Source organism: Myxine glutinosa, chromosome 2, assembly GCF_964187855.1.
Source record: "Myxine glutinosa chromosome 2, kmMyxGlut1.1, whole genome shotgun sequence".
Lineage (NCBI taxonomy): Eukaryota > Metazoa > Chordata > Myxini > Myxiniformes > Myxinidae > Myxine > Myxine glutinosa.
The window spans coordinates 149,801,473-149,828,937 of NC_136262.1; the positions used below are offsets into that span (position 1 = coordinate 149,801,473).

Sequence of the window (27,465 nt, forward strand, 5' to 3'; positions counted from 1 at the left end):
GTAAGTCAATGGGAATTTGGAGGTGTCCCAGGATCAACATTATTACACTCCATCCGTGTGTGCGTCCGTCCGTCCATGCATGCGGACGTGTGTGCGTGCGTAAGCGAAGGACCGAATTTTAATTTGGTGCGTGGGTGCAACTAGGCATAAGGAAGAACGCTATTGAAAATTGGGTCGCCACGTCAAACGCCAAGATGGCCGCCAAGATATATATGTCTGAACCTTGTGAGCGAAATATCTTGAAAAATAAGCGAAGTACTAACTTCTAATCTGGTGTGTGGGTGTATCTAGGCATAAGGAAGATCGCTATTGAAAATTTGGTCGCACGTCAAAATCCAAGATGGCCGCCGCCATCTATGTCTGAACCTTGTGAGCGGAATATCTTGAAAAATAAGCGAAGTACCAACTTCTGGTGTGTGGGTGTATCTATGCATAAGGAAGAACGCTATTGAAAATTGGGTCGCCACGTCAAAATCCAAGATGGCCGCCTTGCGTCTTCCACTTTGTCAACTCACATCACTTCACCGACGGGGGACCTAGGCGTAACGCTTGTCATTATTAATTTTGAAGACATTGAGATGGAACCTGTAGCTTTATCAACTTAAAGTGACACCACTTACTCAACAATCTTTATAATTCACTCCGAAAACAAAACATGTTTAACGCAGTAATTAACTCGTAAGTCATTCTATCAGGCACATCGTGTGTACCTGAAGGTGGGTGACATCAGAGGCAGCTAAACTAGGCAATTTCTTAAACTAGGCAATTACAAAAAACAAAATATTCATGTAAAAGGTTATTAGAGATTTATGACGTGCTGAAGTATAGACAGTAAAGACCATTAATTCCGTGGTTCCCAATTGGCAATCCGCGGTCATTTATCGCTGACCTTTGCTGATCCCTGTTGAGAAAAATAGCACCGCAAAGCGGGCGTAACCCCTCAGCCCATGCATGGTGAAAGGAAGCATTGATGATAATTTGTTATTTGAAGGGAAGTTGTATACCGAGTAGGATTTTGCAGTAAAGAAATTTCATGATAGTGGCGATGTGTGGATATAATCATTGAACAGAACGATTCAAAAATATATAGCAGCTGCATGTGGGAGCATATAACAGCATGACTGAATATAGGAGTGGGTTATAAATTTATAGGGAGCGGCCAAAGAAGACCATAGAAAAGGATACCTTTAACTTTGAATTAATGTCAATGAACCATTGAATATTTCTATTGCAGCATGCATCGTGGCCAAATGTTTGTCTGTTCACTAATGTCTTGGCTACATTGTATAAGTCTCTGACCAAACTCTTGGGGTTCAAAACATTTGTCTCTTCACTAACTCCCTGACGAGACATGCCATTTAATCTGACAAGCCGTTCTGCTTGAAATTGACGGAAGCCAATTTCAAGATGGCTGCCGTGGCGGCCATATTGAAAATCGCAGCACGCCCATGAACCTTCCTCTACTCAACCCCAACACACACTGCAAAAATGGATTTAATCGGACAAGCCGTTCTGCTCAAAATTGACGGAAACCAATTTCAAGATGGCTGCCGTGGCGGCCATATTGAAAATCGCAGCGCGCCCATTTTCGAAAGAAACCTTCCTCTACCCAACCCCCACACACTGCAAAAATGAATTTAATCGGACAAGCCATTCTGCTCGAAATTGATGGAAACCAATTTCAAGATGGCTGCCGTGGCGGCCATATTGAAAATCGCATTGCGCCCATTTTCGAAAGGAACCTTCCTCTACTCAACCCCACCACACACTGCAAAAATGGATTTAATCGGACAAGCTGTTCTGCTCGAAATTGACGGAAACCAAAAGTTGATGGATGCCCGGATGACTGCCGTGGCGGCCATATTGAAAATCGCAGCGCGCCCATTTTCGAAAGGAGCCTTCCTCTACTCAACCCCAACACACACTGCAAAAATGGATTTAATCGGACAAGCCGTTCTCCTTGAAATTGACGGAAACCAAAAGTTGACGGATGCCCGGACGACGCCACCCCTTAGCCCAATTTGGGCTGAGCGGTGAAAAGTTAAAAACCACTGGCCTAGAGTTTCAAGAGACAACCTATTCCAGTAACTGACCATGGAAATATATTAGTTAATTTGACAATACTTCCAGATTGACAGGGTGAGACTTATAGTTGCCCGGATTGAAAGACGTGTTGCATTTATCAGACGAGCATCTTAATTTCAGATGAGCAGAGAGTGACGTAGCTGCTGTCTGAATGTCAGTGGGATGAGGTACTAGGAAAGATGATACGTACTTCCATAACTGAGATCCAAGCAAACAGAGCATCAGATATCCAATCATCGATCTGATTTGCACAATCTTATAGCTTAGGGTTATTATTAGGAAACAAGTTATTTAGAAGTCTTTTGCCCAACCAGTCGCTTTGTAAGAGGATCAAATATTGTACGACATGTATCTAAATTATGACATAGGTTCTAACTACTAATCACAATAAACAGTGAAAAAAAGCAATGAGGAATCCACAAGATTGGAGAAAAAGGGAATGTTAGGGAAGTTGGAAATGAGTGGAGATAAAATGCAGAGGAGGTTCGGAAGAGAGAGGAGGAAGGAGCAATGTATGGAGGTGCAGAGTCCACCATTGTCACCCATTACCTGAAACGGGGGTGACCAGGTGGCCATCGAAAACAGTGCTTCCTCCTTAGGTGAATTGTAAGACTACCTCCACGTGTGAAGGTTTTCTCACACAAATGACATTTGTACCTCGGCACAGAGTCTCCCTATAGAGGATGAAAGAACAATTCTATCATAAAATCATGAACCATTTACAAACACAAAATGGCTATTTTATTTTCAAACTTTGTCTTTGAATTCCCATTTTGGTTTCTTTGTTTCGTTCGATCTCAGGCTAGGAAATATTTTTTTGTTTTCAGATTCGTGATTCGCATCATAAATTCAGCTTGGGCATCTCGGAAGTTTAGATTTGGCTTCGGAGTGTGTTGCAGCATTTGAATAACGAAAACCCCGAAGCCATCCTATTTCAGGCCGATGCAGGACAACTAATCTGAAGAGGTTTTTGGCATACTCGCCGTGCTTGCCAACCTGTAAATAGCAGTGAGAATAGAACTCGTATTAGCCAGGAGGAAAGAAACAAGTCTTTAACAGCTCCAATAAATGAGTTCCTTACAAGGAACTGCAACGTAGCAGGAGGCCCTTAGGCCCATCAAGCCACACAATGGTTGCTAGTCTGTGCTCTATCTGTTTTAAATGTTGAGTGTCAAACAGGGAAGCAACATGCACCATTTTTAAAGTCTTTTGCAAGACTTGTCTGGGGTTTGATCCACTGACCTCCCAGACTCGGAGCGGACACTTCAACCATTACTCCATCGAGTTATTTGAATAAATCAGAATGAAAATTATTGAGAAAAGGAGACGGCTCTGGAAAGCACACCCAACTCATCTGTCATACACATCCACTGGTGTATGACAAGCATTATATAATTACTTTATGAATTGCAAAATCGAAGATTTTTCAAGTATATTGGTCGGTTGCGTTTGTTATTCTGTCTGTTTGTTGTACACCGCTCCTTTCCTATTCCATCTCCAAGCGCTGCATGACGTCATCGCCAGGCACCGAAGGGGGCCTGGCGATGACGCGCGCTGAAAGAGAGTCTGTTTTCACTCTGGTTTCTTGTTACTTGCAAAATCGAAGATTTTTCAAGTATATTGGTCGGTTGCGTTTGTGGTTCTGTCTGTCTGTTTGTTACTTCCGGCAAGTATGTAGGTTGGTTGGTTTGTTTGTCTGTTTGTGCACAGTACTATGTCTACATCGTTGCACATAGCATCGCCATACTTTACACACATATTTGCCTTGCCCTGGAATAGACTGTGCCCAATTTTTAACTCTCTAGGCCCAAGGTCAAGGTCAAGGTCACCCAAAACGTTAAAATCGTGGAAACTGTCATTGGTTACTAGGCAACGGATGCTCACGCGGGTGCTTTAACAGTTTAAACACAATGCTTTAAAAATGGAGAAAGGCTTAAAAACATAAGTATTGTGTATTATTTTTTTAAATTCCGTAAAAGTAACAAAATGTGTAGTTACCTTGATTGATTACAACAGCAATTAATAAAAACGTATTGTAATTAGAAACTCGCTGCGGGGTTTGCCTAGTCACTGCATATATACATGTATAGATTTCCCACCATTTTGATCCAAAATGGCGTTTAAAGGCTTTTTTAAAATTTTAAACAATTTATATGAACATCCGTTAAATCATATCACACGCAAATCATCAAAATCTAAACAGTAGCTTTAGAACGCAAACCTTGAGGGGACTTGAAGCCAGATTTTAATCTTACAGCCGCCATGTTGGTGCTCGCCGTCACTGCGATGCAAAGCGAAAGACGCCTCAGAGCTGTCACATTCACAATCGCTATGTCGTATGTACTCCTGATACGTTTCCTTCATTGTAAAAACTACCAAGTCAACAGTTAAAAGAATTTTGAGCCAATAGGTGTTACGGCCTTGGCAAGATCGATGGAGACAACGATCTGTTAGCTTAAACACCGCCCAAATAGCTATGTGGAATTCTCTCATGGAGGGATTAAACCCACGTCGTTTGAACTTTGGCAGAGGTCATTATTTACTTTTAATGATGTAAATATATAAATCAAAAAGAAGATAATTGGTTTTGGGTCGTCCTTTCCTCATATCTCGTGGGATTGTGCGTTGGAGAGACGACTGTGATGGCGGGGAGTGGTTGGCAAATAATAATTTAAAAAAAGTACATTCCGGCAAGTCCTCGGTGACCGATTTTTCATTTGTTTGTCTGTTTGTCACTGGCCTACAGGTCACAATTCTAAACCAAGCGTCACGAAACTTCACCAAGCTGTGTAGGTCGTCCCAATTGAGAATCCTATTGATTCTGAGGTCAAAGGTCAAAGGTCATCTGGAGGTCAAATTTCTAAAATCGCCATTTTAAATCCAATTGCCTTGAAAATTGAATAGCAGTTGTATATCGAGTCAATAAATTGGGAAATGAACTATATTCGAGGTCAAAAAGGTCAAAGGTCAACCCATGGTCAAATTTCAAAAATCATCAATTTTCATCTAAAAAGCTGTCAATTCTCAACCGATTGACTTGAAAATTGAACAGCATTTGCATATTGAGTCACTAAATTCGGAAACATACTATTTTTGAGGTCAAAAAAAATCAAAGGTCAACTCAAGGTCAAACTTCCAAAATCATCACTTTTCATCTGAAAAACCGTCAATTTTCATTAGATTGACTTGAAAATTTAACAACATTTGCATATTGCCTCACTGAATTGGGAAACAAACTATTTTTGAGGTCAAAGGTCAACACTAGGTCAAACTTCTAAAATCAGCATTTTTCATCTGAAAAATCGTCACTTTTCATCCTGTTGACCCGAGCTTTGATCAAGATCGTAAATTTTAATCTTCATGAAATGGACAATTTGCTGTATCAATGGAAAACTTTTTGGGGGGGGGGGGGGGGGGGGAATTGCAAGTATCGTGTGCTCCGCATGACGTCTTCTTGTTTGTTTGTTTGTCACCAGCATACAGGTCGCAATTCTAAACCAATCGTCAAGAAATTTCACCAAATGGTAGAGTTGGTCATAACCAAGAAGCCTATTGTTTTTGGGGTCAAAAGGTCAACATAGGCCAAAGGTCACCAACTTTGCCATATTTCTAAAATCCTGAATTTTCATCCAATTGACTTGAAATTTGAAAAGGACTTGCATATCTGGTTACTGAATTCAACCACAAAGTATTTTTGAGGTCAACATAGGCAAAAAGGTCAACATTGGCTGAATTTCTAAAATCCTCAATTTTCATCCAATTGACTTGAAATTTGAAGAGGACTTGCATGTCTGGTCACTGAATTCAACCACTAAGTGTTTTTGAGGTCAACATAGGCCGAATTCCTATTGACCCAAGCTTTGATCAAGATTGTCAATTTTAATCTTGATGAAATGGACAATTTGCTGTATCAATGGAATTTTTTTTCTTGGGGGTGAGGGGGGTGGATTTTGCAAGTATCGTGCTCCACATGACGTCTTCTTGTTTGTTCGTTTGTCCAGGCGATATCTCAGCCATCCTTTCAGCTAGAAGGCTGAAATTTTGGCACAATAGTGACCGTTTTTGCCAAAGCAACTGCTTTAGCAAAAACGGTATTTTTTGTTTTTTGATTAACCAATTACTTGATTAATTACTTAATTATTATCAATTAATTAAGTACTTATTTATTTCCTTTCTCATCTGGGTAATATCTCAGGCACCTTTTGAGCTAGGAAGCTGATATTTGGACACGAGAATGACCAAGTGATTTGGCTGTAAAAGGTATTTTTGATTTACCGATTAATCAATTAATTGATTAATTATATCATTATTTGATTAATGACTTAATTATTTATTTTTTAAATTACAGATTCGGATGAAACGGTGGTGGTTTAGGTATTATAGTAGCCAGTTGCTTAATAATTTAATTATTTTACCCTTATTATTTATCTATTTTCATTATTAATCAATTTAGGTATTATAGTAGCCTAAGGCGCCCCAGCAATACCACGCTGGATTATATTTATTTATTTGGAATGGGGGTGGTGTACTTTGAATTTATCTGTACTTATGTCTGTTTGTTTGTCACTCGCCTACAGGTCACAATTCTAAACTGAGCGTCATGAAACTTCACCAAGTTGTAGAGGTCGTCACAATTGAGAAGCCCTTTGATTTTGAGGTCAAAGGTCATCTGGAGGTCGAATTTCTAAAATCGTCATTTTTCATCCGATCGACTTGAAAAGTGAACAGCAATTATATATCGAGTCACTAAATTGGTAAACAAACTATTTGAGGTCAAAAGGTCAGAGGTCAATTCAAGGTCAAACTTCCAAAATCATCAATTTTCATCTGAAAAACCATCCATTTTCATCCAATTGACTTGAAAATTATATAGCAATTGCGCAGTGCCTCACTGAAATGAGAAACCAACTATTTCAAGGTCAAAGGTCAACTCAAGTTCAAACTTCTAAAATCAATTTTCATCTGAAAAATCATCAATATCCAGCCTATTAATTTGAAAATTAAACAGCAATTACATAGTGTATTGCTGATTTGGGAAACCAACTATTTAAGGGAAAAAGGTTAAAGGTCAACTCAAGGTCAAACTTCTAAAATCAATTTTCACCTGAAAAAGAATCAATTTTAATCCGATTGACCCGAGCTTTGATTAAGATCGTCAATTTTAATCTTATTGAAATTGACAATTTGATGTGCAGTATCCATGGCAACCTTTGGAGGGGGGGGTGGGGGGGGGGGGAGGGGTGGATTTTGTAAGTATCGTGTCCTGCATGACGTCTTCTTGTTTTTCTATTCGAAAAAAAAAAAAAAATCAATATATCATCACCAAATCTGTAATGGTTGATGAGGATTTGACCTTTGTTACCAGCTATAAGAAAACTTTGTAAATGCAACAAAATTGCTTTGGTATAGTTGGAAGTTCGATACAAATGTTTATTTTGAGAAGTAAAATTTGTGTCGAATGCACTTTAAAAGCTATGGGATTCAAGGGGTAGATTATTTTATTGACACATTGTTCTGTGACTTTAAGAGGTCCTTGTTGCCAGTAGCACCTGACCTGGTGCACTTTGCGGTAATGTGCTCGGACTGTACTCAGTGAGCGGGCAGTGAAAGAGCAGCAAGCGATGTCGCAGCGATAAACAGGATGTGCACTGTGTGTCTCCAGATGTTTCCGTAAGTCCGTCTGATTTTTACACCTGGACAAAGACAAACAGACGTCATTGGGGAAGAAAATAAATGCTAAAGCACTTCAAAATTTGTATTGGTGCAGTGTGTGCACGGGAAAAGACTCGGACATCATTGACTTGCCTTGAAATTGTCCTTCAAAGTAGTACACATTGTTAAAAGCATGCACTTCCCATATCCCAATTCCCTTTCCTACAAGGAACTTCTCCCACTCGTAGCCAAAACTAAACATCATCATCATCATCATCATGTACCGACGTACCCCTATGCAGAGCATTGGTGCAGCCCAAGCAGTTACTAGGCTACAATCTGGTCAGGTCACCACTTCGAATCAGGAAGTCAGGGCAGGAATTTGGAATTTGTTCACAGTGTCAGCGATAGCTCACCTACTCTTCGCGAAGGACACCGTGGGGATCTTTAATGTCCTCCAACTAATGCCGGACAAAACTAAGCAAGTAAGTTTATCTGAATATTGATCGTGCTACATTCTCTCGTGTCCTCACTCTCCAAATCAAACCAATTCTTTTATCCTCGTACTTCCCATTTGGTGTCAGTCATCCCATCACTTGCTCTCACTTCCCATTTTACATCACCTTCTTTGCCATTGCTGCAATCATAGGAAATCCCAATCCAAAACTCGTCAGGCAAAAAATAATTAATTTCCTCTTGGGCCTAGTGTACTGATAAAGCATCCTACTATTAATTTGCAATTTGTCACTGGCTTTGACACCAATACAAACATTTATTACGGACCCTGGAAATCAAAAAACTACATATATCAAACAAACACTTTCAAATGGAACACTGACTCAATGACAAAATATGCTATTCGCAGTTTTGCTGGTAATTCAAAACGAACTAGAATGGCACTCAGTAGAGTACATACCTCTGCCAGGCTGAACAGTTTATATTTTATAGCTCAACGATAGGCCGAATCTGTATCCGTACCTTAACCAAATTATAATCAGCTTGTTCTTGTCACCTACGCAATTCATCTATCAAATTTTGTCATAATTCATACTCAACTTTGAGATATCATGCAAAAATCGTTTTTGGCCCCATCTGTCAATGGTGAAGAATTACTTAAAAACTTATAAAATGTCATCTGGATCTGTATTCAGATCTTCACCAAAATCGAATCAATTTGCCGTTGTCACACACATACACACAACCTGCTCACCAAGTTTTGTCCAAGTCTGTCCATACCTTTTTTAGGTATCGTGCTTCATATTGTTTTGGCCCCATCTCTCAATGGTGAAAAATTGAAAGTTATAAGGCAGCCAGGAAGGCTGCAAAGAAAGAGGTAGCAAAGGCGCAGGAGGCATGTATGAAAATGTTTGGAGAACGCTTGGATTCAGAAGAGGGTCAGAAAGCAGTATTCAGGATTGCAAAGCAGATAGCGAAAGAGAGGAGTGATGTGATGGGGGTGAGTTGCTTGAAGGATGAAGTGGGACAAATCGTTGTTGACCCAGATGGAATTAAAGGAAGATGGAAAAGATATATGGAAATGCTGTTGAATACAGAGAATGAATGGGATGGCAACATAGAGAGTAACCCAGTTTTAGGACCGGCAGAGAAGATAACTGAGAAGGAAGTTGAGGAAGCAATAAAAGCAATGAAGGGCAGAAAAGCGGGAGGGCCGACGGGAGTTGTGGGAGATATGTTGAAGGCAGCAGGAAGTTGGGGTGTGAAGAGAATGACAGAGATCTGTAATCTGGTGGTGAAAGAAGGCCGCATTCCAGTGGATTGGGAACTGAGTACCCTCGTCCCTCTATACAAGGGGAAAGGTGACCCTCTGGAGTGTGGCTCATACCGAGCGATAAAGTTATTGGAGCATGGAATGAAGGTATTGGAAAGGGTGTTGGAGAGGAGGATAAGGAAGAAAGTGAAGATCTACGAAATGCAGTTTGGATTTATGCCAGGAAGAGGAACGACAGACGCGCTTTTCATTGTGAGGCAGTTGCAGGAGAAGTACATGGAGAAGAGGAAGAAGTTGTTTCTTGGGTTTGTTGATCTGGAGAAAGCATTCGATAGGGTTCCACGCAAAGTATTGACATGGGCATTGAGGAAGTTAGGAGTGGAGGAATGGTTGATCAGAGTAGTGATGGCAATGTACAAAAGAGCACGCACAGTTGTAAGGACGAAGGACGGGAATAGTGGTGAGTTTGAGGTGAAGGTGGGAGTGCATCAGGGGTCGGTACTAAGTCCACTACTATTTGTAGCTGTGATGGAGGTGCTGGCTCAGAACGTAAAGAAGGGTTTACCGTGGGAGTTGTTGTATGCAGATGATCTGGTGTTGATTGCGGAAAGTATGGATGGACTGAAGGAAAAGATGAACAAGTGGAAGGAATGTATGGAGACAAAAGGTCTGAAGGTGAATATCGGAAAGACGAAGGTGATGGCAAGTGGTAAGGCATGTGGTGAGGTGGAAAGAACTGGGAAGTGGCCCTGTGCTGTGTGTAGGAAGGGTGTCGGAGTGAACTCCATTCAACGTACAATGTGCGCTGAGTGGGTTCATCAAAAATGTAGTGGTCTGAGAGGGTGTTTAACCAGTGTGGCAGCTACATTCAAATGTAAGGTGTGCACAGAGGGAGCTGCAGATGGAGGAAATGTTGAGTTGGATCTTGGAGACGGCGTGAAGCTGGAAGGTGTGAAAACATTTTGCTACCTCGGAGACATGCTGAATGGAGAAGGTGGATCAGACTCGGCAATGTTTGCTAGAGTGAGATGTGCATGGAAGAAGTTTCGGGAACTGAGTGGCGTGCTGATGATGAGGGGAGTGTCGTTGAAGCTGAAGGGAAAGGTGTATGCTGCATGTGTGAGAAGTGTTATGATTTATGGGAGACATGGGTAATGAACGTAGAGCAGCAAGGAAGGTTGGAAAGGGTGGAAATGCGAATGGTTCGACGGATGTGCGGAGTATCGTTGAGAGAGAAGAAGACAAATGATGAATTGCGAAAGATGATGGGAATAGAGCCTGTGATTGATGCTGTGAAGAGGAACAGGTTGAGATGGTTTGGTCATGTGTTGAGGAAGGATGAAAGTGACTGGTTGAGAAGAGTGATGGAAATGAATGTAGAAGGAAGTAGAGGACGGGGAAGACCGAGAAAGACTTGGCTAAAGATGGTGGAAGAAGAAATGCGGGCAAGGGGGTTAACAAGGAGAGATGCAGAAAATAGGGCAAAATGGAGAAGATTGTCATGGGGACCGCAAGGCTAACCCCCGCTCTAGTAGGGAAAATGGCCTTTAAAATGCATGTTGTGTTTGTTGTTGTCTCAATGGTGAAAAATCACTTTTAAAAATTCTCGTATCCAGATCCATATCTTCCCCAATATCTAATAAATTCGTTCTTGTCGAACACCCAACCTCTGAACCAAATTTCTTCCCAATCCCTCCAGAACCTTTTGAGATAACCTGCTCATATAAATACAAACAAACAGACAGGGTGAACACATAACCCCACTTTGGTGGTGGTGGTAATAAAGGGGTTTCACCAACAATGTAGTATTTCATGAAATTATGTCAGAATAACATTGAGAAATGAATAGAAAATGTGTCAGTGACTTGAATTTACACAACATATTAATAGGAAATATTAAGATATAAGTGTAAAATATGTCAGTTAAAAATGTGTTTTACATTAAATGTTTATTCGAAAATATTAAAAGGAATGGATTGCATTATTAACATGCCTGTAGCTGTGTTATGACAGATATTTTAAATGAGAGTATTATAAGCCATAGAACAGAATAGGAACCTCCATCCCTACCGTGTTTAGAATACTTGCATGTATGAATTTGCAAAATGCATCACACAATCTGAGATATGATGGCGAGAGAAGGTGAGTAGAGTATAAATATTGGTTCTGGCTCACCTCAAATTTAACATTGAAGTCAATGGGGGAAAAGGGAAAAACTTATTGACTTTCATTCTGGCTCACCCAAATTTTCATCCTCTTTTGGGACACGTATTGCGACGTTTGTAATTGTGAGTACAAATATTACAACAAACACCTTCAAACAAACAAACACATTTAATCTACTTCATCTACTATCTCCTCTTGAGAGAGAAACAAAACATTGTGATGTTTGCTCTAAGGATGTCTTAAAAGAGAGTTATAGGAAACACCTTCAATCACAAAAACATGAAAGGAATGAAAAGGAAGAAGGACCACTGAAATACTCGATTAAAATAGTGGTGGAGCATTTAAAAAGGATTTTTGAATTTCAAACTCCTGGACCAAAATCAATAGCTGAGGCAATTGAAATGGTTAATCTGCTGTTGAAACACTTGTAAAAGGTACACTGACTGAGAGTAATTCTTTAAAGTTTTATATGGGAGTAAAAATATGGTAAAATATGGTGTTGAAGAAACATCCTATATGAGAACAAACCCTCACTTTATCACGTCATTCCAAGATTTCTCATCATTGGGTGTTTATGGTGAACTTGTAAAACAGGAGCAGGATGTAGATAATACAATTGTAGGTAGTGGATATAGTATTAGTAAAATCCTTTTCCTACATATACACATTCTGAAATCAGATCCTCTTAAAGCTTCTTCTTACATTGATTTACCGAGGGTTGTAAAACTTAAAAAGGCAGTTGTTAATATAAAAAAAATAAACACAATAAATGGTTCCTATGGTCTCTGTGCTCGCTCACCTACATCCTCAAAATAAAAATCAAGAAAGAGTATCTAATTATAAGAAATATGAGAGTATGTTAAATGTTAAAGATTTAAAGTTACCAATGTCATTGGTAGATATTCCTAAATTTCAGAAAAAGATTTATCTATCTGTTAATGTATATGGATTAACGGATACAAATAAAGTTCAGATAGTAAAATTTTCCGATAACTATAAAAATGATGAAGCTCATATTGACCTTCTATGTTATAGTTCAGGAAAAAATTCACATTATGCTTACATCAAAAATTTATCAAGATTGACTACTTCTCAAATGTGTAATAGAGCTAATAAAACATATCGCTGTAAGTAATGTCTCAACTTCTTTCATACTAAAGAAAGATTAAACCAACATTCAAAATACTATAGTAATCACAAATCAACCGTAATTAATATGCCAAAGGTAGGTTCAAACGTTTCATTCAAAACTTTTAACAAATCTATAAAACATCCGTTTGTGATATACGCTGATTTTGAAAGTATCCTTGAAAAGATAGATACTGTTTCTCCAAATCCATATCAATCATATATGAGTAAATATCAAAAACATACTCCTTGTGGTTTCTGTTATTATATCAAATCATCTGTTTGTGAGGAATACAACAAGTTAGAACTTTACAGAGGAGAAGATGCCTCGGAGGAGTTTGTAAGGTGACTGGAAAAGCACTGTATTCAATTATCTATAATAATGGGATAAACCAATGTACCAATGTCCTTAACGAAGGAAGAAAAAAGGAAATTTAGGCAGCCAAAGGCTGTCTGTCATATTTGTGAAGAAAAAATTAGTGAAGGTCTAAAGGTAAGAGATCATTGTCATCTCACAGGTAAATATAGAGGACCCGCTCATCAAAGTTGTAATCTTAATTTTAAACTTCCCTCTTTCATTCCTGTCTTTCTTCACAACAACACCCATTATGACATGCATCTATTTATTAATGAACTTTCAAAGATATCTGGAGACATTTCAGCAATTCCTAACATGGATCAGAAATACATTTCATTCACAAAAACAATTCATACATCTCCTATAACTCATATCAGGTTTCTTGATACATTTAATTCTATGGCAAGTCCATTATCTAACTTGTTATCAAATATTAAGAACTTTCCAAGTCTTAAAACACATTTCTCAAAACAAGGAGCTTGAACTCTTATCACAAAAGGGTATATATCCTTATGATTATATGGATTCCTTTGGGAGGTTTAAAGAAACACAACTTCCCCAAAAAGAAAGTTTCTATAATGAGATTGTAATAAAAATGGAGAAGAGGATTCAAATGGAATGACATTGAGAAGGGAATATAGCGGGTTGCCGTGGAAGGAGGAGGTTTTGGTTTGATTTCTGTCTGTTGTGAGCGGACGCTTGAGAAAGGTATGACGCAGGAATGCATAATTAGCTTGCTTATGAACGATGAAATGCTGGTGGAATCTTTTATGTAGTTCTGACATTATTCTTTGTTCTGTTTACATAGGGTATGTTGAGACAGATTTCAATAAAGCCTCATATCTGGAATCAAAGGTCTCGACTTGATTTCATAACAGAGCTAAATAAAAGTGATATAACTGATAGATTATACCCAAGCACAAAATGTTTGGAAAAAGTTTAACAAAAATAACCTTGGAGAGTATCACGATTTGTATCTTAAAACGGATGTATTATTATTGGCTGATGTATTTGAGACCTTTATAACAGTCTGTCATAATAAACATTCTTATGGTTTGGACTGCTCATTATTATACAGCACCAGGATTAGCTTGGAGTGCTATGTTGAAAATGACTAAACAGGATTTGGAATTAATCGTTGATGTTGATATGCTGTTGATGATAGAGAAGGCTAAAAGAGGTGGAATATCTCAAGTATGTTCTATATGCTAAAGCTAACAACAAATATCTTCCTAATTATGATACTACAAAAGAGAGTTCTTACTTGATGTATTAAGATGCTAATCATTTGTATGGATGGGCAATGTCTCAATAATCCCTACCTTTTGCAGAACTCAAATGGGTTAAAGAGAAAGATTATGAAAAAGTTTTACAGGATATCATTACCTCTACACAAGAAGAATTGGATAAAGCTAAAATTGGATATTATTTTGAGGTTGATTTGAAATATCCTGAACATAATAAAAACAAAGATCTACCTTATGCTCCTGATAAAGAAAGTCCAAGAAAAGAATGGCTAAGTGATTATCAACAATCATTTAATACTAAAAGTAAATCAACAGAGAAATTACTTACAACATTATATAATAAAGGAAATTATGTTTTACATCAAAGGAACTTAAGGCAATGTTTATCAGCAGGGATGAGAATGAAGAAGATTCATCGAATTTTGAAGTTGAGACAAAGTCATTGGTTTATGACCTAAATTGATTTTAATACAAAAAGGAGAACAGAAACAAAAACAGATTTTGAGAAAGACTTTTATAAATTAATGAATAATGCTGTATTTGGAAAGACGATGGAAAATGTTAGGAATAGACAAAACATAAGACTTGCTACATCTTGGAAACAAGCTTCAAAGCTAATCAATAAACCAAGTTTTCAGTGAGTGGAGGCGTTTTCAGAGAACTTTTGTGCTATTCCTATGAAAAAAGAGAGTATTGAAATAGATAAACCTATTTATATAGGAACATCAATTCTTGATTTATCAAAGTCAATAATGTATGATTACTTTTACAATAACTTAAGGAATAAGTATCAAGATGATGTTAATCTACTTTATATGGATACAGATAGTTTTATTTTGAAAATGAATACAGAAGATGTTTATTCAGATATGATTGATGATATTGATATGTATGATACAAGTAATTATAAGTCGGTTGATAAGTTGTTTTCTTCAAAGAATACAACGGTTATTAGAAAGTTTAAGGATGAATTAGGGGGGTAAAGTAATGAGTGAATTTATAGGATTGAGATCTAAGGCTTATGCTTACAAATATATTGATAATAATATTGAAAAGAGTGATAAAAAGTTAAAAAGAATAAAGAAAAACGTTGTTAAAGAAACAATAAACTTTGAAATTTATTATAACTAGCAACGGTACCCGCCCTACGGGTGGAGCTTCAATTGGGAGGCCCAAATGAAAAGGAAAAATATCAGAAATTGAAGGCTTTTTATTTTATTTTAAACGATTCATATAAACATCCGTTAAATCATATCACACGCAAATCATCAAAATCTAAACAGTATCTTTAGAATTTCTATACAAGCCATATCACTGTTCATATCGGTAAATATTATTCCATCGTGTTTCAAATCGTGATATCAACAGTACGCTTTTCTTTAGGGAATTTAAAAAAAATGATTTTGTACCTCTTCTTCAGCTTGGAACTTCAGGATAGACGACATTGCTGATAAAAGTTCCTTTTGACGTAAAGTTTTGACATCATTCCATTTTTTTTTCCGAAAGAAACGCGTACAGTTGATATCACGATTTGAAACATGATGGAATAATATTTACCGATATGAACAGTGATGTGGTTTTTTTATTGACATTCTAAAAATACTGTTTAGATTTTGATGATTTGAGTGTGATATTTAACGGATGTTTATATAAATCGCGCCTCCAAATTGGAGCCCCGCCCTTAGGGCGGGTACCGGTGCTCGTCATATATAATGGCGATACAACAATTTTTACCGCTTTGCTTTGAAGAATGGGAATGAAGGGGGAGGAGCGTGTTAATATGTCTGGTTGAAGGCTTTGGGCGGTGAGGGGGCTTGAAGCCAGATTTTAATCTTACAGCCGCCATATTGGTGCTCACCGTCACTGCGATGCGAAGCGAAAGACGCCTCAGAGCTGTCACATTCACAATCGCTATGTCGTATGTACTCCCGATACGTGTTTCCTTCATTGTAAAAACTACCAAAGCAACAGTTAAAAGGATTTTGAGCCGATAGGTGTTACAGCCTTGGCAAGATCAATGGAGACAGCGATCTGTTAGCGTATACACCGCCCAAATAGCTATGTGGAATTCTCTCATGTGGAGATTAAACGTCGTTTGAACTTTGGCCGAAGTCATTATTTACTTTTAATGATGTTTATATACGAATGATGTTTAATGATGTTTATATTGGTTTTGGGTCGTCCTTTCCGCATATCTCGTGGGATTGTGAGTTGGAGAGACGGCCGTGATGGCGGGGAGGGGGTTGGAATTCTCTCAAGCAGGGTTTCAACCCGTGTCCTTATAAGAGGTCTTTGTCCGAGGTCACCGAGTCCGATTGGTTCAGCCGTTTGTGCAGCACCCGGGAAAACAACATCGTCACAATGAAAACATCGTCACAATGAACGTTATGCAAACGCGAATGTTATGCGGGAGTCCAAACCTGAGAATGCTGGAGAGCAAAGCTGAAATTGAAAAAACTAAATAGCCTATTTTACTCCTGGAGATCCCAGGATTACCCACCCAAAATATCGTTGCGATCAGTTCAGCAGTTTTTGCGGTACCTCCGAACGGACAGACAGACGGACAAACAGACGGATGGACATTTGGTGAATTATCGTAAGATTGTTTAACTTTAAAGAAAGAAGAGTATAGAAAAATGAATACAATAAGAAGTTATAAACAACAATTGTATACAGAGGAGATAAATAATAAGGGATTAGGGGCTTTTGATGATAAGAGGTTTATTTTAGATAATGGAATTGATAGCATCCCTTATTGGTATAATTATTGACATAAACATAAGTGATAAGATAGATTAAGATAAGCATAATTGTTAAGATAAACATGTGTTAAGATAAACATAAGTGTTAAGATACATTAAGATAAACCTTAGTGATAAGATAAAAATGGGGATGGAGGATTTTAACAGGCTGCCACTGCCTTTTTTTTTACTGATATATACATGATAGAACCAAGCATTAACCAAACTAAAGAGTGGTGAAAACAACAACCTTGGTATATAAATGGAAAACATCACGAATGTGAGAAATATCAAATAAGTATTATTGAAGAAATAACAGGGGTAAGAGTAGATAAAACAAATAAGCGAATAAATTTCAATACAAATAAGTTAGAGGCTCTAAGAGGCAACATACTTGAGTGGACTGAAAACTTTGATGGTTGTCAAGAAATCAATGGGAAAATAATTGACCATAATCTTAAAATGATATGTGGTTCGGGAGGGGGTCAGATGAGATCATTAAGATAAGTATATAATTTCATATGGCTCAACAGCGATACCTAAACTGAGTTAAATTCTCATGTAATATTTATCAATATTTTATATGGTGATTCTGCTTTTAAGAAAATTAAACTATTCCCCAAAATGAAACAAGTATTCGTTGGGTCTCTGTATGAGTATAATGAAGTTATTGCTAAGATGAGAGAGAGAAATTTCTGGAAATTTTTGGTGAGCTCGAGTGAAAGTGAATGTTTCCTTAATTTTCCCCATTTATTTCAATGTTAAATTTTATGTGAGCCAGAACCAACATATACTATACAAAGGTGCACAAAAAGTGAAGAAAAAAGAAAATCATGCTGATGAAAAAAATAAAAACACCATATAGAAAAAAAGAAAAAATGCATGAAAGAAAAAGGAAACTGCAAAAAAGGCGTTTTCTTTTTGTAATCTGGGCACAAAGAGGTCATCATAGTAAAACAAATTGGAAAAGTGGTACAGTGAAGGTATATAGTGAATGGCGTATTTACCCATGTTCACATAGTGCACATTTGAATGGCTTGTTGGTGCTGTGGCGGAACTTGATGTGATTTCTCAAGGCAGATGGTGCTGGACAAGTCATGTCACAGAAAGGACATTTATAATGATTAACTGCAAGAAGGAAAATGGATCGTCAATTGTTGAACTATATAATCTGCTGAAATGCACTATTTTAATGTTAAACAAGGAGCTGGTACTCGGTCCCCTACATTTTGAATAGTATGAGGAATACATCTGTGTAATATGAAAGCTAATTCTTGAACTGTTTTTGATACATCGTGTACACAAGCCAGGTTACTGAGATGGTTGCCATGGCAACATAATTCAGCCATTCACAGCCGTGATCTAATCAGGTTGGGATAATGTCATGAGGAATACATATTTTCAATCTGAAAGCTAGATGTTCAACGGGTTTTGAAATATCGTGTACACAAAAGTACATGGACAGATGATTGGTCGGTCGGTCAGACAGAGCTTATTTTAATGACCCCCATCTCTGACATTGTCGGAGAGGCAGGGGACAAGAATACTGTGTATTGGCGGTGGTGGGTAATCTAAAGTTGGAGCCTATGTGTAGCCCTCTAGAATCTAGATGGCAGTCAAATATCTTAATTTTGGTGTTACATCAAAACATTGTCAATGAAGATTTGTAAATCTAATATAAGACTGTTACCAACACTTTGTAGCAAATGTATATATCAGGTGTACCATTCCATCATATTAAGTGCAAGTTCAGTGACAGATTCTGCTGTGTTGACTCTGACTCTTGAGCAATATTTAGACATTTCAGAATGGATCGATTGAGGTCTCAACATGTGTACCATCCCTCAGATTGACGTTCAAACTGTGCGTCTTGTCTACCAGCGTTAGTTGCTGGATGTTAAAGATACCACGGTGTCATTTGTGAAGAGTAAGCGACGTACCACGGGCATACTAGCCATTTTCCAAATGATTGCTCTAACCTACAGGGGTCACAGCATCAGCGGCACAGCTGTGCCCCCAACAAATTATGATACCCGCAGCCATGTGCTGCACACAGAAGAAGAAGAAGAAGAAGAAGAAGACGAAGAAGAAGAAGAAGATGAGTGGTTAGATAGGGTTTAAGCCGAGCCTCTGGGGTGGCTACTGAAGTCAGATTTTCAACGTTGCTGTCCTCAAAGCAAGTCGTCATAGAGACAGCTGCATTGCAAGCTAGGTAGGTTAAGGGTACTCCTCATGCGTTGTACAGGAATCCTTACAATTCCCATTCTGTTCACTTTCACTGATGATTTAAACACCAGCGACACAAGTAAACCTCAACTCTTATGAAACCTTTCTGGATGGATAAATACAGAACCTACCGAAGAATGCTGAGGTAAAAGACTTGGAGAGATGCTCGAGGAGATCACAAATGATTAGTACTATTGGTTAACATTAGCCAATTTATCACTCTTGGTCACCATTATCATTAACACAACTCACCAAAGATCCTTCCACACAGGTGTGTGTCGAAAACCGCTTTCCCTTGACACCCTTTTCATGTTTTATCCCTTTGTAATCTGTCTTAAATTTCCTTTTAAAACGCCAACAGGGTAATTGGCACAAGTAAAGCCCCACGAGACCAAAGGTGTGCCACTGATCTGGGTGAAAGGTCAGGACAGGTTGCCCCACCCATGGACTAGGTCCCATGCCAATGGGCAGCCGAAAGTGGTGGGGCTTAGTGGCGTCACAGACAGAGGTGGAGGCTAAAACTATAAAGGACGGTGGTGCCAACTGAGAGTGAAGAGATGCTCGGGAACTTTGAGGTATCTGCCTGCACCTTTCTACCATGCCCTCCACCCCCACTTCACCAGGCTGCGCCCTCACCTTGCGCAAACTCCGGCTCATGTCATCAACGGTTTCCCACCAAGGAGTATCTCCACTTGGAACGAGATGCGTCCCGTCAGGCACAGCCTTTAGTATTTCAGTCTTGTCATTATTCTGGTCCTTTCTTCCATGGTATGCACGAAGCCTTTAAGGAATAGGTACTTAAGAAACTACTATTTGTACATAATCTGGGAGCATACGGATTGGTTTATAAATAATTGTATTGTTTACGTGTATCCCTGCCCTTTTTGCTTGTTTAAATACTGTATACCGTTATAAATCACTTCATCTAGGAGTGATTCGAGTATCCTGATCACGAGTTATATTGGCTAATAATGTCCGTTGAAGGACCTATTGTGTTTTGGCGAATAGCGCACAGTACAAAACTGTACCTGCGCCCAGCGATCTCCGTTTGGATCACTAATTAGGGTAACCAAATGCACAGTACCAATTAACATGTCAACAGACTGGTTCAGGCATTTCACCTGAATACGGTAATGCTCACAGGCCCAAAACCCTGTTTGGAGCACCTGAATCAGTTAGCTAGCTGTTAGCTGCGACCAAATCAGTCGGCTTTGACGCAGTTCATCAAGATTCGGACTGAGCAAATGGGACGAGTCCACCGACTACAACAATATTGTGTACTAGCCGAAACCGGTGGAACATCCACGGAAGGGAGGATGTGGTGTATGGATAGAGTGTACCATTATGGATGGCATAGGGGATTTGCTTGTCCGAGTAAGAGTTAGGAAGAAAGATGAGAATGAAGAGTGCATATATGAACAACGATCGCCGACACCGGCACAAATGCATGCTCTGGATTGTCCACTCAGTGGACGGCTTGCTTTCGCCTTCGCCTGTCCAATCAGCGGACGGCTTGCTTCGCCTTCGCCCAGCAGACGCCAATACGATGGCGTCGTAAGATGGCGTCGTATCGGCAGTTAATCGGATGCTTTTGGGCCCCAACGTCGGCTAATTCAGATTTTTCGAGTATGGCTGTACGTGATAAACAAAGAGTGCGGTTCGTAGATCGTAAATCCATTAGTGCCGTGGGCATCGGGTCACTGGGTGCGGCGTAAAAGGGATAACAAAGTCGAGTCCTTACGCTATTATTATATAGACTAGCGGGGTCACCCGTGGGAATCCCACGGGCATGGATGTGTGTGACATTTCGACATATTGAGTTATATGCTGCACATTCATTTTTACAAAATGGTTACTGGCAAGTCATCAGATCCAGAAATGGTGTGATGAACACAATTTATTTATTTCACATAATATGTGACCCCTCACTCCTCTCCACCTGACACTCTCCTGTCTCCACCTGACACTCTCCTGTCTCCACCTGACACTCTCCTCTCTCCACCTAGCACTCCTCTCCTCTCCAAACCCTCACATCCCTCTCCTTTCCAATCCCTCACCTCTCCAATCCCTCACACTCCTCTCCTCTCCAATCCTTCACACGCCTCTCCAATCGCGCCTCACACTCCTCTCCAATCGCGCCTCACACTCCTCTCCAATCGCGCCTCACACTCCTCTCCAATCGTGCCTCACACTCCTCTCCAATCGTGCCTCACACTCCCCTCCAATCACTCCTCTCCAATCGTGCCTCACACTCCTCTCCAATCACGCCTCACACTCCTCTCCAATCGTGCCTCACACTCCTCTCCAATCGCGCCTCACACTCCTCTCCAATCGCGCCTCACTCGCCTCTCCAATCGGCTTTCCCCGTCTCGTTTCTCTCCTTTTTCTCCCGTCTCGTTCTTTTTCTTGCTCCAAATCGGCCCGTCGGAATCGGAAATCGGCCCGTCTCGCCCGTCGGCCCGTCGGAATCGGAAATCGGCCCGTCTTGCTTTTGTGCTTGTGCATAAATAAATTGTGTTCATGACACCATTTCTGGTGTTGGGCTAGCGGCTAGGGTGCCGGCTTAGGATCCTGGGTTCGAATCTCGGTCGATCGCCGAATTAATGCCAGGGGGGTTGACTCAGCCTGTCATCCTTCCGAGGTCGGCTAATTGAGTACCAGTTCACTGGTAATTCCCTGTTTGTCGTTGAAGGCGGCAAAAAGGGTTGGCGTCAGGAAGGGCATCCGGCCGTAAAACATTGCTTCAAAAAGGGGACAAAAAAACAACAACTACCACGGTCCCCGAAAAGGCCAACCCCCGCTTTGCGGGGAAAAATGGCCTCTAAACGGTGGTTTTTACACCATTTCTGGATCTGATGACTTGCCAGTAACCATTTTGTAAAAATGAATGTGCAGCATCTAACTCAATATGTCGAAATGTCACACACATCCATGCCCGTGGGATTCCCACGGGTGACCCCGCAAGTTTGCATTGACGTTCGTCGATGGACTCGTTCGCCCGTCTCATTCGTTTTCTTGCTGCATCCTGTTCAAGTCTGCGTTCTTCATCGATCGTCTCATTCATTTTGGAAATAGAAGTTTCCACGCAGCGCATGAATTGTCACGATCCTCAAGAGGAATTTGTCTCGTAATCATCAAATGATAAATGGCAAGTAAATTATATTGTGGAAAATTAAAGATTTCAAATAAACCTATTTAAAGTGTATTCGCACATAACTAATTTTAAAAAACGAAGAAATATCTCTCGGTAATTTCCTGAAACATATTTTACTTCCGGCTAATAATGTTGAATTAAATAAAAACGAAGAAATATATGTCGGCATCATTGTTGACGTTTTTGTGACGACTGTCATCAAACGAAAAAGTAATATATCTTAACGGAAAAGCAAAAGCGAATTTTTAATATATATCGACACGTTGCCGTCGGTGTCATGTTGGGCGGTGTATGATACACCATGACGCGATTTTTAAAAATATATCTCTGCATTTTCCCGCGTGTGTGGAATGTTCTCAATTATTGCTGACACCGAGTCCAAAACCATCGATAAAAATGAAATCATATGGTGAGTTAGATTGGAGATAAAGGCGTGAGAGAGACTCAATGGCCTTGAAGTTGAAGTTACAGGCGTTTGAGAATTCATTTCGTTCTATAAACGGCAACTTTCATTGGATTTCCTTCCCGTTTTTTTTCAACCGAGTCGAAAACTATGTTAGCGACTGTGAAAAATGAAATGATATATCGAATTTTTAATATGTATCGACACGTTGCCGTCGGTGTCATGTTAGGCGGTGTATGATACACCATGACGCGATTTTAAAAAATATATCTGCATTTTCCCGCGTGTGTGGAATGTTCTCAATTATTGCTGACACCGACTCTAAAACCATCGATAAAAATGAAATCATATGGTGAGTTAGATTGGAGATAAAGGCGTGAGAGAGACTCAATGGCCTTGAAGTTACAGGCATTTGAGAATTCATTTCGTTCTATAAACGGCAACTTTCATCGGATTTTCTTCTCGTTTTTTTTCAACCGAGTCTAAAACTATGTTAGCGACTGTGAAAAATGAAATGATATATCGAATTTAAAATAGATATCGACACATTGCCGTCGGTGTCATGTTGGGCGGTGTATGATACACCATGACGCGATTTTAAAAAATATATCTCTGTATTTTCCCGCGTGTGTGGAATGTTTGTGGAAAATTAAAGATTTCAAATAAACCTATTTAAAGTGTATGCGCACATAACTAATAAAAAAAACGAAGAAATATCTCTCGGTAATTTCCTGAAACATATTTTACTTCCGGCTAATATGTTGAATGAAATAAAAACGAAGAAATATATGTCGGCATCATTGTTGACGTTTTTGTGACGACTATCATCAAACGAAATAGTAATATATCATAACGGAAAAGCAAAAGCGAATTTTTAATATATATCGACACATTGCCGGCGGTGTCATGTTGGGCGGTGTATGATACACCATGACGCGATTTTAAAAAATATATCTCTGCATTTTCCCGCGTGTGTGGATTGTTCTCAATTATTGCTGACACCGAGTCTAAAAGTAAAACCATCGATAAAAATGAAATCATATGGTGAGTTAGATTGGAGATAAAGGCATGAGAGAGACTCAATGGCCTTGAAGTTACAGGCCTTTGAGAATTCATTTCGTTCTATAAACGGCAACTTTCATCGGATTTTCTTCCCGTTTTTTTTCAACCGAGTCTAAAACTATGTTAGCGACTGTGAAAAATGAAATGATTTATCGAATTTGATTTGAAATAAAACTGGGGGAGAGCAAGACACCACGGGCCTACAAAACAGGACTCAAAGCTATGCGAGTTAATAAAATGGTGGATATTTGTTTATAGCCACTCCCAGAATGGGTGGAGCTATGGGTGGAGCTACTCTGCAAACCGAGTAAGCCACACCCCGGACAGACACCCAACAGATAGACAGACAGACAGACAGAATCATCTACGGCTATTATAATATAGATGTTTGGTAGAGCCACTTCAATGACTAAATATGACCTCAAAACACAACTTTAAAAAGCAGCGTTATGAAAATCGAACTCCTGTAAAAACAATAACATCACAGTATACTGTTATCATTAATTAATTGACATATGTGAGGAAAATTACACGCCCAGACCAGGAATCAAACCCAGGTCCTCTGGTGAACCCGAGCAGGAGCATTGGTACAGTTCACCAGAGGACCTGGGTTCAATTCCTGGTCTGCGCGTGTAATTGTCCCACATGTATCAATTTAATTATTTATGATCCTGTCCATTTATTTAATTGTGTTTCTATGCCCCCAGTGGTGTTTATAATAGAGGACATGGATTTGTCCCCCCATTGGAGGAAGACCCTCATGTTCAGGCCGTTGGTGCTCCTATGGTTGGCAGCAAATGCCCCCGGAAGCATTGACAGAAAGAGAGTGGCAATCATATGTGTGGGAAAATTGCATGCTCAGTCAGGGTCGCCCAGATAGCTCAGATGGCAGAGCACTGGTACAGTTTTCCAGAGGACCTGGGTTCGATTTCTGGTCTGGGCATGTAACTTTCCCACATATATCAATTTAATTATTTATAATCCTGTTCATTAATGTAACTCTTATCATTCTTCTTTTCTTATAATATGCTTATGAACAGGTGATTGGTTCAAGGGAAAGCATGAAGAACGTTTCCCAATTGCAATTTTTTGTGGATGCATACCGACTTGTCTTTATAAAGACTAGTTTTCCATTCTCTTACCTTAAATAGTGGTTCAGTGCAGGGCTAATAGGCATACCTTAGTTTGACATACTTACTGTGATGTCTCATATGATCTCTTAGGATCCTCTCACTGGAAAAGATCTTGGAGCAATGGGAGCACTTAAACATGTGGTCTGTAAAACATGTGGAAATAACAGAGGAAAATAATTTTAGATTTGAAAAGGTAATTCAACTGAAATATTTACTTTTGATTAAAAAGGAAGCTTTTTAAGAATAATGTTTCAGGCAAATAAACCAAAAAAGGAGATGCTCCATTTGAGATGAAAAACATTATCAGGAGTAAACCTGCAGTCAGATATCACACCGTTAATGGTGCAGCGAAGTTCCTAAAACCCCATATCGCTTGCAATATCTCAGCTTATGGTACAACAAATCCTCTCTAAATTAAGAATTTTCAGATTACAAAGATTAAGAAGTTTACAAAGGAACCAAACGATTTGACAATGCAGCCTCACATACGTTCACGTGTTGTTTGCCGCCGCAGATGATCGATCAGCTTGGTGTTATTGGAAAACATTCCGCCACAAGTGGGGCAGGCGGCAAACTTTTCTTGCGTGTGGCTACGCAGATGTTCACGCAACTTGAACCTTGTTCGAAATGCTGCTTCACACCCTTGAAGAAGAGCGCAACATTTAATGCATACAGGTAAATATTAGACCCCTATGAAACATCACTACACCTGATCCACGGATAACAATCATGGAACACTTCCATTTACCACAAAAGGCACGCTACACAAATGACCACAAAGTTATTTTATGAATCATAAAATATCTCGTATCCAAATCAGATAAGAAACATCACCTTATCTTTCCCGAATACATATGTGAGAGCTGGTGTATTATCACCTTTCCGATTTTATGTTATCTTACCAGAACTAGTGACCGTATCTGCTCACGTCGTAAAAGGCCGCCCCTTTTTTCTAAGAACTCACTGCATCCCTAACCGGATGTATCTATCTAGTCGTTGTGCTACGCCAATGGAGGTGCATTTTATATAGATCAAGCACATACACCCAATGTAGGATTCTTGGCCATGTGTGAATCTCGTGACTAATATTTACCACAATTCATTACTCTGAACATGTGTAGTTCTTTATATTGTTATGGTTCAAGTTACTAGTAGAGTGGAGTGTGAACTCTGAGGCTAACTCAATGTATGAGGTGGACAGATGTGGCATTGCACCTTGCAAGATATATTCACCTGTGCTCCTATATTGACAGTTGGAATACTGGCATGTTGAGTTGTTGTTGTTGTTTCATTGATTTTTTTTCTGGAATTAGTTCATTTATGGATTCATTCATACCAATAAAACCACACAGAGAACCTCAAGCCCAAACTCAGACTCCTTGTTTATTACTAACTTGTGTAGAAGTACCGACGAGCGGAGGTTCTCCACCGTATACACATATCAAACATTAATAAAATATACAGAAATGATCCCGACTATAATAAAATATGCAGCAATTAATAACGTACATCCCTAACACACCATGCCGACCTCAACACACTCAGCGGCCAATTATCCTGTTGCCAAATCCCATTACGCAGCCATGCCCCGACCCACCTTTCCACCCACAGCGCATGTAGTTGGATGAAATCTCTTTGTCACTGGCTTGGCCGTGCATGTCCACATGACGGTAAAACCATTCTGCATTCTCAAAGGTCATCTGCACTTCAACACAACAATGAGTCATTGCGTGACATTCAAGTGTTCAATAGGACTTCACCAACTTGTCAAAAAAAGCAACAGCACATTCATTTATTTAGAAAACTAGAACGGCACTCAGTAGAGAGCATACCTCCGCCTGGTTGGCCATATCACTCAATGGTGAATAAATCACTTAAAAAATTCGACTACCTGGATCCGGATCCGGATCTTCACCAAAATTGAATCTATTCTTCCTTGTCATACACAAAAACCTGTCCAATAGGTTTCGGCCAAATCCATCCAGAACTTTTTGAGATATCATGCTATGTATCGTTTTTGGCCCGATCTCCCAATGGTGAAGAATCACTTAAAAAAAATAAAAAACATTCTCATATCCGAATCCATATTCAGATTTTCACCAAAATCGAATCGAATCTTCCTTGTCAGATACCCAACCGATCCACCAAGTGTCGTCCAAATCCGTCCATAACTTTTTGAGATATCCTGTTATGTATCGTTTTTGGCCCTATATCCAAATGGTGAAGAATCACTCGTAGCCAGATCCGAATCCGGATCTTCACTAAAATCTAAACATTTCGTCCTTGTCACATACAATACATCTCTGCCAAATTTCGTCCGAATCCGTACACAACATTTTTAGATATTTTGTTCACAGACAAACAGACAGGGGTGAAAACAT

The 27,465-nt window shown here is 39.4% G+C and overlaps 1 protein-coding gene across 1 annotated transcript in view; it reads right to left on the bottom strand.

Annotated features, from left to right (window-relative positions):
• HINFP (histone H4 transcription factor) overlaps window positions 1–27,465 on the bottom strand; it is a 159,816-nt gene that overhangs the window by 17,050 nt on the left and 115,301 nt on the right. The window contains exons 4-9 of the mRNA XM_078771793.1: window positions 26,682–26,784; window positions 25,574–25,726; window positions 25,150–25,227; window positions 18,114–18,234; window positions 7,640–7,778; window positions 2,635–2,759 (exon numbers count right to left, since the gene is read on the bottom strand). Of these exons, the coding sequence (XP_078627919.1) occupies window positions 2,635–2,759; window positions 7,640–7,778; window positions 18,114–18,234; window positions 25,150–25,227; window positions 25,574–25,726; window positions 26,682–26,784 (719 nt within the window). The remainder of the gene's footprint in view (window positions 1–2,634; window positions 2,760–7,639; window positions 7,779–18,113; window positions 18,235–25,149; window positions 25,228–25,573; window positions 25,727–26,681; window positions 26,785–27,465) is intronic.